At 48.8% G+C, this 13,041-nt stretch overlaps 1 protein-coding gene and 1 pseudogene across 2 annotated transcripts in view; both read right to left on the bottom strand.

Moving 5' to 3' along the window:
* Nucleotides 1-154: 154 nt before the first annotated feature.
* TRIM14 (tripartite motif containing 14) overlaps nucleotides 155-13,041 on the bottom strand; it is a 29,598-nt gene continuing 16,711 nt past the window's right edge. For both annotated transcript variants that reach the window (XM_049627059.1, XM_049627065.1), the window contains exons 4-6: nucleotides 11,178-11,340; nucleotides 6,960-7,052; nucleotides 155-3,813 (exon numbers count right to left, since the gene is read on the bottom strand). In XM_049627059.1, coding sequence (XP_049483016.1) covers nucleotides 3,278-3,813; nucleotides 6,960-7,052; nucleotides 11,178-11,340 — 792 coding nt within the window. In that variant the 3' untranslated portion in view covers nucleotides 155-3,277. The remainder of the gene's footprint in view (nucleotides 3,814-6,959; nucleotides 7,053-11,177; nucleotides 11,341-13,041) is intronic.
* On the bottom strand, nucleotides 7,799-11,171 carry LOC125920110 (40S ribosomal protein S3a-like; annotated as a pseudogene).

The following is a 13,041-nucleotide window of genomic DNA, read 5'->3' on the forward strand; positions in this document are numbered from 1 at the left end:
TGGTGAACTCCCCATCTCTGGCACTATTGAACCTGGGACCAGCGGAGCTGACTCCCACAAAAAAGTTGTGGAGGGGACGTGAGGTGAGTGAGGCCCTGTCCAGGCCTAGGTGCTGTGTACTTGAGGCAGCATGAACTCCCAATGAAGAGCATGGTTACAAGGTACAGTATTCATCTTTATTAAAACAAATCACATAATAGAAAATTAAGGTCATTTAAAAATATCTGCAGGCAGTTTGCTGTATTAAGAAATTTCTGATGGGGTGCCTGGGTGACTTAGTTAAGCATCTGACTTCAGCTCAGGTCATGATCTCATGGTCTGTGAGTCCGAGCCTCGTGTCAGGCTCTGTGCTGACAGCTCAGAGCCTAGAGCCTGCTTCGGATTCTGTGTCTCGCTCTCTCTCTGCCCCTCCCCTGCTCATGCCTCTGTCTCTTCTCTTTCTCAAAAGTAAAAACATTAAAAAAAATTTTTTTTTTTTAAATTTCTGCAAGTTCATATCTGAAAGAGATTTAGGTAAGTGACTTTATAGTCATAGACCCCAAGGAAGCTTTAGTCCTGTATGAGGAATAGTCAGGGAGGTTCCTGCTACTGCCGGATGGCTGCTGGGAGCTTCTGTTGCCCCCACACTATGCCAGGCACGACAGGAATTCCACTGGGGATGCTAATGGGTCCTGACATGGTCCAGTGCCGTATGGTTTTTAAAGCAAGTTCAAAACCGTTGGCTCTTTTGAGCCTCCCAGCACTAGGCAGGGTCATTACTCCCATTTTACAAATGATCCTCTGAGAGGTAAAACTACTAGCCTAAGGTCACTAGACTGTGTACCAAAACTGCAGTTTTCTGGCTAGTGCAAGTCTTGATACAGAGTAGGCATTTGATAAGAGCCAGTTTTTGTCCTTTATAATCCAGCTCTGTCTCTGATACATGAATTCCAAACTCTCAAGTTCCTCTCTGGGTGCAGGACCTCATCTCAGCCCAAGGAAAATAATCCAAAGCTAGGCTCACATCCCACAGAGTAACTAGGCCAAAGCCAAGTATCACAGGCAAAACAGGCGGGAGCAAGCAGGCATTGGCCAGAGACTAGCTGTGTTCACCCAGACAGTATGGCCTGATGGACCTGAGCATAGACCCCCAACTCCACCACTGGCTGTGTGACCTTGGGCAAGTTACTTACTCTGTATCTCAGTTTTGCCATGTGTAGAATTGGGGTAACTTTCCACCTCCTAGGGATGATGTAAGGATCAAATGAGTTAATAGTTGTAAAGCGTCAGAACCGTGCCTGACAAAACAGCAGGTGCTGTTAGTGCTTGGCCCTGGCCGCCATGGGTCTGGGAATGTCTTTGCAGGGAGAGACACAGTATATCCATCTCCTTCTGTCAGGAATGCCCTGTCAGAATTCAGATCTGGCTCATCCCCAGTAGAATTCTTTTTTCAGGATTCCTGGAGCAATGTGCTTAGACATTCTGCTGTTTATCCAGCTAGCGTCTTAAGTGATTTAGTTAGAACTGAAGGCACTCTTAAGGTTCCTTCTGCCTTGTATCCTACTTATATTTCATTGCCCTATATGAAAGTGGCATTTTTAGGTCAGAAACTGTTAGAAATTGTCAGTTTTATGTGGTTCAAGCTAATTAATGCCCTGAAACCGTAAGTAGGTTTCACCTTTGCATTTTCTTCACTCTGCCACTGCCCTCTTGCCAAGCACCTAAGAAGACACTTTAACACAGGATGGTTTCAAAACCATCTAGGGAATTGGACAAATAATGATACTAAGTCTTCAGAGCTGAGGCACAGACCCAAGAAAGATGCTTTTCCCTTCCTGTTAGAGAAGCTGGCCTGCGAGGTCCTGCTGGTTTGGCCTTCTCTATTTCTGTCACTTCTCTTTTGGAAAGTGGGGTTCTCTGGGTTTCCTTGGCAACACCTGGAACTGAGGGGCCTGAGGAGCATGGGGATGTCTGGACTGTCCAAACCTTACTTTCAGCTCCTCTTCTTTTGGTTCCAAGACAGTTGGGAAAACTGCCTATGGTTGCTAAGCAGCAGTCACCTGCTGGTTTTCTTCCCAACATCCCCTGAGGAATGAATAAGCAGTAAAATCTCTCAGATCAAGAGCTGGGACAGGGACCAAAGTAAGACACTTGCCTGGGGGCTGGAGCGGGGCATGGCCCAGCCCTTAATCACCAAGGGTGACTTTAAGCAACGTTCTTTCAGGACCTTAGTCTCCCCACATGTACAGTGAGGTCAGGCTGGGTGGTTCATGTGGACTTCTCAGCTCAACTGCTGAGTCAATGATAGCTGGCTGCTGGTCATTCACTGCCTGGGAGGAATGGAACATTCTGAACTTTTCAGGGTGGGGAGAGTGTAGGACACAGCTGCCCTTGGGAAACTTCCAATCTAGTTGGAAAGCAAGGTCCCAGACTTGTGGTTCTAATAGTAAGAGAGATTCCTGTGGCTTGGGGAGAGACTTCCTGGGGCAGTTAAGCCAGGGGAAGGCTGAAACAGGCAAAGGAAGATGAAAGGGCTTTTCTGCATAAATGAGTGTATGGGGCCAGTAGCAGAGGGCAAAGGTGTAGACAGCTCTAATTGGAGGGTCTCTGAAAAGAGCCGTAGAAGCCAGATGAGGCATAAAGAAGTTCCGGGCAGACTAGAAACGCCTTGAATGCTAAGGGAAAGTGCCTGCTTTTCTCCCTGTAGTCCTTAGGAACCTCCTGGTAGTTCTAAGGTTAAGCGAAGTTTTAGGCACATGCCTCTGGCCTTACAGTGGAGGATGAGGACGGGAGAGGGTTCAGGCCATGAGGTGTTAAGATGCTCCTGCAGCTGCTCTGAAGGTAAGTGACATGGATAAGCTGAAGCAGAGTGGAGAGGAGGAGGCAGATCAAAGGGACATTAAGGGAGAAAGAGCTGGATGGCTCTCTCATATTTATTGTGCGCCTACTAAGTGCCGGGTATTGCTGACTGCTGTATGAGGGAGAGGTCGGAGGCCGAAGATAATGTATTCTGACACGGTCAGGATGCTTAGGGCTCACATGTGGGTGGCACCCGGACTAAAAGCAGTGTAATGTAAGTGCCCTGGTGGTGGGAAGGTCCGATGAGACAGTCCCGGCAGAGGATCTGTGTTTGGGGCATGTTTGAAACCAACCTAGGAGAGGAGACCTTCAAAGCACCTGTGCATGACTGGCGGGGGAGATGATAGGGAGTGCTTAGGGAGCAGGCAGACCAGCCACATCGAGGTCGGGTGACACCAGAGCGGCGGAAGGCCTAGGGCAGTCACTCCAGTCTCAGCCCCTAGGGCAGCCTGGAGATGCTGATGGCCCCTTCCCAGAGCCGCAGGGCCGGGTAGAGCGGCTCCTGGAAAGTGGCGCGGAAGGTGTGCAGGTGGCTCATGCCGCCAGACACGTCGTAGAAGGCGAGGACGCCGGCCTCGTAATCCAGGAAGACACCGAGACGGTCGGGGTCGTCGCGGGGCCGCAGGCGGCTGCGCTGGCCGTCGTGGAAGGCCCAGTACTCGAGGTCGTAGCGCTTGAGACACCAGGACTGGCGATTGCAGCCGAGGCGGGCGGCGGCCGAGGCCCCGCAGCGCCGCAGGGAGGCGTAGGCCGCGCCCACCCACCAGCCGACGCCCGCCTCCTGCACGTCCACTTCCCAGTAGTGGCGTCCGGCGGCGAAGCAGTCGCGACCCAGCACCTGCCACAGCTTGTCAAAGCGCAGCTCGGGCGCAGGTCCCAGGCGGCCCAACAGTCCACAGCGCACCGTCAGGCGGTCGGCGGACAGGCGCAGGCGTGCATGCATGGTGTCCGGCTCCAGGGTTGGCGTGCGCGCGTCTGCAGGGGGCGGGGACACCGGGGCGACACGTAGTGGGAGGGGCAGCGCGGTGCCCCGACCGGGCAACCGACCAGGCTCGCACCCGCAGCCCAGATTGGGAATCACCAAAAGATAAACGAAAAACCACCCTTGTAACCCTGCCTGCCTCTGGGGAGGTGGCTGGGCCACAAGTGAAGGAGTGAAAATGTCACTGAATTTTGTACCATCCATGGAATTTGTTGCTGATGTCTAAAAATTTTAAAATCCTATCCCTTGTAACACGGGTGTATATCCTTCCAGTTTTTATCTTGCCATTTTATAGTTTTTCTTAACATTATCATGCCATACATGCTCTTGGGTAACCTGCTTTTTATAATTTATTGACATAGTTAAGGACATTTTACCCTGTCAAATAATATTCTTTCATCAGAGCACTTTAATGGCAACCCTAAGATTTTGATGTATTGGATGTATTATAATTTAACCTATCCCTCCCCCTTTTCCATATTTAGGCTTTAAAAAAAGCTTCTGAAAATATTAATTACATCTTTATGTATCTGATTATTTCTTTAGGATACATTCCTAAAAGAGGAATTGCTGGGTCAACATGGATAATTTTGCTTTTAAGGACTTTGGTAAATACTGCCAAATTGTGTTCCAGAAATGTGGTGCTAACTTAAATCCCCAATAATCGTTCTCAGTGCATTATACCACATATGCAGACATGAAGTGAAAAAAACAAAGTCTACGTGGTAGGATACATGGATGTTCAGCTTTACTAGATACTGCCAAATTGTTTTCTTAGTAAAGTTCTGGAGTTTCCTGTAGTGAAGTTTTGCAAGTCTTTTGTTAGATTTATTCCTGGTTTTTAAAAAGTGTTACTGAAAATAATATTTTTAAAAATTCAGTTTCTAGGGGCGCCTGGGTGGCTCAGTCAGTTAAGCGTCCAACTTCAGCTCAGGTCATGATCTCACAGTCCGTGAGTTCGAGCCTTGCGTCGGGCTCTGTGCTGACAGCTCAGAGCCTGGAGCCTGCTTCAGATTGTCTCGCTCTCTCTCTGCCCCTCCCCTGCTCATGCTCTGTCTCTGTCTCAAAAATAAATAAAAACATTAAAAAAATTTTTAATTCAGTTTCTAGGGGCGCCTGGGTGGCTCAGTCAGTTAAGCATCTGATGGCTCAGGTTCATGAGATCGAGCCAACACTGCTTGGGATTCTCTCTCTCCCTCCTTCTCTGCCCCTCCCCTGTTCATGCTCTCTACTCTCTCTGTCTCTCAAAATAAATAAATAACCTTAAAAAAAAGAAAAACATTCATTTTCTAATTGTTTACTGCCAATATATAGATATATGATTTTTGTATAATGATATTACATCCAACAGTTATTCTAAATACACTTAGTAGTAATTGTAATTTACCTTTTGATTATTTTAGATTTTCTGTAATCATGTCATCTGTGAATAATGATCTTTTTTCCTTCCTTTTCCAATCCTTATAGTTTTCGTTTCTTTTTCTTACCTCAAGGCACTGTCTAGGACATCTAGAATAATGTTGCATAGAAGTGGTTATAGTAGGCATCCTTTTCTCCCCCTCCTGGGTAAATACCCAACAGAAATGCATACATACGTGCATCAAAAGACATGCATGGGAATGTTCATAGCAACATCATTCACTACAGGCTAAACCGGAAATAATCCAAAATGTCCTTCAACAGTGCTATATTCATACAATGGAATACTATATACAGCAGTGAAAATGAACAAACTACTACTCTGCACAATATGGATAAATCTCCCAAATATTATGTTGAGTGACAGAAGACACAAAAAAGTACAGTTTGAATGATCTAGTTATATAAAGGTCAAAGACAGGCAAAACTAACCTACAGTGTCAGAAATCAGGAGAGTAGTTAACCCTTCGGGAGTAGTGAATAGAAGGCCACAAAAAGGGTGCCTGGGTGGCTCAGTCAGTAAGTGTCAGTTTGGTTCAGGTCATGGTCTCTCGGTTAGGTTCTTGAGATTGAGCCCCCCCCCCCCGCCGGGGGGGAAGAACCTGCTTGGGATTCTCTCTGCCTCTCTCTCTGCCCCTCCCCCACTCTTGCGCACAGGTGTGTGAGCTCACATGCTCTCTTTCTCTCTCTCAAAATAAACTTAAAAAAAAGGCCACATGAGGAAGGCTTCTGGGGAGCTGGAAATTTCCATTTCTTGGTCTGAAGGAGGTTATAGAGTGTTTACTTTTTAAAAATAATTGAGCAGCACCCCTTTGACTTTTGTGCTTTTCTTTATGTATATTTCAAAGTTTACTTTAAAAAGTACATGCCCAGTAATTCCCCTTTTGAGAAATTACTCCTATAGAATAATCCAAAAATGAGCTAAGGTGTATCCATTCAATTATTCATTAGTGCAGCTAACATGTATAAGAGTGTTTATTATAGCATTGTTCATAGAAATGAAAATATAAAGCAGCCTAAATGCACAGCATTATGAATTGGTTAAATACAGCATATTCATTCAATGGAATACTATGCATCCTTTAAAAATAAAGATGACATTTAAATCTATTGAAACAAAATTTTTCAAGCTACACTGTTAAATAAAAAATTTACAAGAGTATCATATGATCCCAGTTAAAAAAATCTGTACACGTGTGCTTTTAAAATGTCTGAAAAAATGTATGCCAAAATATTAATAGCATTTATCTTTGGGGAAGCAACGGTTTTCTTTTTGTGTATCTGTAATTTCTAATTTTCTGTAAGAAGCATGCATTACCTGTATAATTTTTTTAAGGGAACAGAGATTTTCACAACATATCCATAAATGAAAACAGGTTACAAAACAGTAGGTATAGTTGATACCATGTTTGTAAAAAACAATATATTAAATATATCCTTGTATGTATATATAAATAAACCAAAAAAAGCTAACAGGGCAAATAATACTAGTAGTTATCTATGAGAAAGTGATGGTCTTAAAAAATTGTTTTTGTTTTCTAATTTTTCTACAATGAATATGTATTATTTCTGTATTTAAAAACTAATAATAAAGGTTAAAAAAACCCAAGTTGGGTCTGTTAGGAAAAAGGGGGGGGACTCTATTTCTATGACCCCCCGTCTCCCCTCCCATGCACCCAGCCCTCTCCACCCTCTCTTCGCTCCCACTCCTGGGGCTTACATTTTAGGAAGAGTGATCGCTCTGGTGAGGGGCTTGTTTTCAACAAGGAAACTAGCTTGGTGCTGGAGGAGCCTGAGAGCTGGCAGTTCATGTCTGTAACAGATTGTGAGAAATGAGTGCCTGGTGCTCATCTAAGCAAGAGCAAACTACAAAACATACTAAAAATATTACAAAACTGGAGAGTCGCATAATCTCTCCCAAGAACCACATACAAATGTAAGCAGTTAATGCAAATTCAGGAATTTGCAACAGGAATACTCTAGGATAATACTTGGATCTAAGGAGAAGTGTACTTCTGAGGGTGGGAAGTGAATTCGGGCCAGGGTGAATGAGCCCTCAACCTGGGGAAGAGACCACAGGATCAAGGATGATCATGAGAATCAACTGTGTGTTCAAATAGTTGAGAATGGGGCGACCGCATGGCGGAAATGCAAATTCCAGGATAAGATGGAAAACAAGAAATGAAGTCATCAGAAAGGTCATGTTGGTGTCTCATTTGAGTGGGAGGGGACTCAGGGGGAAACCCAAGCCATGGTCCCTGTCTTCAACAGTTCCGTCAGGTAAATGAGGTGGGCTCACTTGAGCTACCAGCCAAGGCACAGAGGGAAGAGAGGTGAATCAAGGGAGACATCGTGGAGGAGGAAGCACCTTAGCTGGCCCTTAAAGGATCGGGAAGATTTGGACATCCAGAAAAAAGGATAGGAGGCTTTCCCAACAAGAGGGTACAGCAGGAGCACAGACATTAATTAAAGGCAGGTGCTAGGAGTGGCATGTAAACAGCGGGGAGCCACGGAAGGCATCTACGGGTAGACAGAAGCAGAATTTCCAGAGATCTCTCGGGTGGGGGATAAATGGGGCAGGGTGAGCATGGAGGCAGAGGCCCTGCTAGGAGGCTTGGGCCTGAAGTGGGACAATAGGGATGGAAGAGGGGGCTGGGTTAAGGAAATCTGCAATGGCAGAAGTGCCAGGCTTAACTGTTTACTGGGAGTAGACTGGAGTCAAGCAGCAGCAGACTGGGGGGAAGATGCTGGGTTCTTTTTTTTTTTTTTTTTTTTTTTAAAGTAGACTTCATGCCCAGTGCAGAGCCCAACATGGGGCTTGGACTCACGACCCTAAGATCAAGACCTGAGCTGAGAATAAGAGGCGGACACTTAACCGACTGAGCCACCCAGGTGCCCCAAGATGTTGGATTCTGTTCGGCCCTGTGAAGCCTACAGTGTCTGTGGAAAATATAGGGGGGGGGGGGGGGGGGGGCGCGCGGGGCACCGGAAGGGCAGTGGTGCTGCAAGACCCCTGTCTCCTTGTGTCCTTCCTGGGAGTGAGCACCTCTCAGTATTACTTGTGATCATGAGAGTGATGATCTCATTTGGAGGTCGGTGAGGGGTGATGGCCTGGAGGAAGCAAGGTGGGGGGCGGGAAATCAGAACACAGACCCTGGGGTCAGAGTCTGTTTGAATTCTGCCTCTACCGCCTACCAGCTGTGCAAGGTAAGGCTAATCAGTTAACCTCTCTGAGCCTCAGCTCCCTCATCTGTAAAATGGAAATAATAAAGGCATCCCCCACTCCCCCTCCCTGCCCCGACCCTGACACGATAGTGGTGAGGAGTTGCTGGATTTATCTGTAAAATGCTCAGAACAATGCCTGGCACGGAGCAAGCGTTACCAATTATCATGGACTCAGCAGGCACCACTGGTTCTTTGGGAACGGGCCACTGAGAATGTAAATGTGGGTGAACTGCATTTGGGGTCCATCTGAGAAACATCTTGTGGTGGTTGGGGACATACCAGTGCCCACTTGCTGAAAACTGACAAGCCCAAAGGTTCCTAAAACTGACCGCTAAGATTCTTTTTTTTTTTTTTTTTCTGTTTTTCATATTTGGCTATTTATTATTCTTTTTACACATTTAGATATATTGACTGCTACGACTCGGACATGTGGTTTTCTTTTTAATTGATTTCATCTTAAAATGTTTTCAAAATTCCAGTGGAAGTTATGAGCAAAGAGAACATCATCTATAGATTTAAAATCTGCTTTAACAAACCAGCTTGGAAAATCAAAAAACAAAAGACTACCGCTCAGCCTTGCTACACACTTCACAGTGTCCCAAACAGGCTGCAGCCTTCTCTCGACTCAGTTTGAAATGCCTTTCCCTGTTTTCTCCCACTCTGGAAGCCTTAGTGGTTCATCAAGGCCCAGCTGATGTGCCACCTCCTTCAAGAGGACTTCCTGGTTTTCCACCAGAATCACTCTCTCCTTCCTCTGGGTGCTGCTACCTCCTGTGTCTCTGTTACTCACCCATGAGGTTGGCCGGCACTGTAGCCAGGGCTTGGCCTCCCCTCTGTCCGTTTTCCGGAGGGGGCTGAATGGGTGCTTGTAGCACTTCCTCTCGCCCTTTCCTCTCCTCATCTCCTGCCACTGCCCTGCCAGGCCCCATCTGACCAGGTGGCATCCGACTTCCTCCACTTCATCATGCAGTTTCTGCCCTGAATGTCCTCAGTAGTTGGCCTCAATTTTCTAAATGTAGTTTCATCATTCTGCAACAAAGCTCAATTCAAACATGCAACCCGCGAGGCCACCAGATGCGAGTTTGGTTCCTTGAGTTCTCGTGACCTGCGTTTTGCCACTATTTCTTACACTGAACATAGCTGGTGCTTTCACATCACACCGATCATCCTGAGAAAATGCATCAACCACTTTCTTCTTGGCTCCCCTTCTGTCATCCTACATCAGGTGTTTGTTCTTGCAAACCACCATGGTGTTGCTCAGAGAACCAAAAGGGCCATTGCCTGCAATTCTAAATGCTCCTCCTTCCCATCTCAGAAAAGGGCAACTTTCTTCTCCCAATTGCTCAGACCAAAGTCCTTGGAGTCTCCTTGGTTTCTCTCTCTTGGTCTCTCTCTCTCTTCTTCCCTCCTCGCACCCACATTCACTCCTGTTGACCCCTTTGCTGTTCCTTCAACGTGCCAAACTACTCTTTATTGTGCCTCAGGACACTTGCAGCACTTGTGTCTCCCTCTGCCCCAAAAGAACTTTCCCTCAGATGGACCGACTACAGCAACAATAATAGCTAATGCTTACATACTGCTTATTATGCCTGAGCACGGTTCTAAGCAGTTTATGTATGAGATGTTAATTCTTACACAACCCTATGAGAGGGGACTTTATTATTCTCTCCGTTGATGTGGAAACAGAGGCACAGAAAACTTAGGTGCCTTGCCCAAGAAAGGAGGCTTAGGAAGTGGTGGACCTAGGATAGGAACCCAGGCAGCCTGGCTCCAGAGTCCACAGCATGTAACCACTACACTGAACTTCAGCCCTTCAGACCTACAGAGCTTGCTGGGGACTTCCTTCGGCCAGCTCGCATATCCCCTTCCCAGAGATGCCTTCTCCACTTCGCCATAAGAAATAGCTCCTCCTCCTAGTCACCCTGTATTCTCCTCACCCTGCTGTATTTTTCTTCAGAGCACTTACTGCTGACATACTGTTCTACATGACTTTCTCCCAGAACAATGAACACCATAAAGGTAAGACCTTTGTTTTGTACCCTGCCATGCCTAACAGAGAAAAGGGGCTCAGTAAATGCTCTGAGTGAATCATAAGAACAGAGGTAAATGAATGGGAAAAAGGTATTTCTGAGCACCTGCTTTATACCAGGCCCTTCAGGGACCTCAGAGCAGGACTCGTAGCGGTTCTTGCCTTTGCGGCATTTATGAGGGGCAGGGAGAGGTTCATGGATCCAGCTCACGCACAGCCCCAGGCAGGAGATCGGCCAGGGCCCGGACGGGGGAAAGGCAGAGGGGGAGATGGCCGGCAGAGCCAGCCCAGGCTGGTGTGGAAAGGACTCCCAGGTGAGTGTCCTGGGCTCACCGCAGGGATGGTGGGACTTGGCTAGACAGAGCAAGGGGAGGAGGGAGAGTTGGCTACTCCAGCTGGGAGCCCAAAGCAGGCAAATATAAAGTGTGACAGAATCCCGGGAGCGACTCAGGGGCAGAAGCACAGCGGTATACTTTCGAGAGGCAGGACAGGGTCTCAGAAAGGGAAGGAGGTGAAGTCTGAAGGGTGGGTGGGGCCTAGGCCCAGGAGTCCTTGACTGCCCAGCCAAGGGCCTCTGTGTGGAAAAGGTATGACTGAGATCATGATTTGGGTCTTTGCCGTTGTCTCTGGGTGAAAGGGCACTAGGGGAGTTAAGGACACAAGGCTGGCCACGCAGCGACTTACTTTCCTTGAGGCGAACGTCCAGTGGTGTCTGCAACATGCTCTGCATGGCCTCCACGAGGCCCTTGAAGAAGCTCTTGGCGGGCTCGAAGGACAGGGGCACGGGGTAGCACAGCTCTCCCAGACTCATCTGCTGCTGCATCTGCTGCTCAGCGGCCACGTACTCCTGCCAGGATGGGCGGGGGTCAGGGTGGCTCTGGGAACTGCGGGTGCTGTCCCAGCCTCCGCCGCTGCACCCCGGAACAAACCCAGGCCAGCAGGTACAGGCCCCACCCTGCCCCGGCAACTGGGACCGGCCCAGGCTGGGCCCCCGGGAACAGAGCTCTGAAGAGACCACACAGCAGGCCCCAGGGCGGCAGACACGTGGAAGTCCAGTTTTCGGGCCTACACTGTTGATTTCTTCCTCCCCTCCATGTTCACTGAGCTCTACTCTGTACTAGGCATTCGGGGCAGAGGAAGGAGGGAGGCTGGCTGATTGCACCTGCCCTTAAGTTGCTCACCGCCTTGCAAGGGACCCTGAAGCTTTACAGACACTGTGACGGGTCTGCTGGAGGTACAAGGGAACAAAAGGGATGAGGGGCCAGTTTCTCTGGGGAAAGAGCCCTTTGGGCATGTCCAAAGGAGGGAGCAAGAAACCATGTTCCAAGAAGGAAGCCAAGGACCCTGAAAGTTCAGCCGGAATGCCAGCTGAGGGGGAAGGCCCACCACTGGGGGGGGCCTGACCTGTTTTCTGCCCGGACTTCACCCTTTAAATAGCCTTCCCGTGTTAAGTGTTGCTTTCCTAAGTAGAAGTTAGAAAACTCCCTCTCCCAGCCCTCTTTGCACCTAGGTGCAGGCCTGTGACCGATCTAAGGCCTGGATGTGGAAGTGACCATGAGGCAGTGGCAGCAGCATGTAGCCGTCAGGGACAGCAGGGCTGGAGGTTTCAGGGGCAGTGCCTGGGTCAGTGGCCCAGCAGAGACGCAGCGGGGTCTACGCTGGAGCACCCCCGTGCTGTGGCCTGGACTTTCCTCCTGTCGCCTGGTCTTCATCCTGACTTTCAGGCCCTCCTGGAGATCCTGTGACCTGCCAAATACTCGTTCTTTCATAAACTCCTTTCCTGCTTGAAACGGCTACAGTGGACTCTCTTGTTGGCAGGTAGGAGCCCACTTTGCGCTCTTTCAAGGGCTGTCCCGGGCAAGGAGTGCCTTGAGTGAGCAGGCCCTGGTTAGTGGGCGGTGCTGCGCAGGGCAAGATGGGCAGATGGACGCCTCAGGAGGGAGCACGGCCTGGCCCTCTGCCGTTAGGCTAACGGCAAAACCACCAGGCAGGATGGTGGACCTCAGGAGAACCTCAGGTCAGGAGGCTGGTCCTAGGCCCTGTGCAGCCTAGGGGGTGCCAGTCTGGACTCTATCCGCATTTGGTGGGGAAGAAGGTAAGTGTGGGGGAACCAGGCCTAAGGTCACTCCCAGGAACAGAGCTGGCCAGGGAGTCAGAGCACTAACATGGGGGCCAGGGTGCCACTCTGCAACAGGAGGGTGGCTCAGAGGGCAGATGGGTGGAATGGGATGGGGGAGAGAGGGTGAAGGACAAATGCCACCACCTGGTACTCCCAGCTTCAGCATCTAACACAAGGTGTGACGCATAGTAGGTTCTCGGTAAATATTTATGATAGAATAAGGAATGGACTCGAGCACACCTGCTTCTCAGCTTTGCCAACTCAGGCAACAGCTCTCTAGCCACCCATCCATCTTCCTCCCTCCCTCCCTTCTTTCCTCCCTCCCTCCCTTCCTCCCTTCTTTCCTCCCTCCCTCCCTTCTTTCCTCCCTCCCTCCCTCCCTTCCTTCCTCCCTCCCTTCTTTCCTCCCTCCCTCCCTCCCTTCCTTCC

This window comes from Panthera uncia, chromosome D4, assembly GCF_023721935.1.
Source record: "Panthera uncia isolate 11264 chromosome D4, Puncia_PCG_1.0, whole genome shotgun sequence".
In the NCBI taxonomy this organism is placed as follows: domain Eukaryota; kingdom Metazoa; phylum Chordata; class Mammalia; order Carnivora; family Felidae; genus Panthera; species Panthera uncia.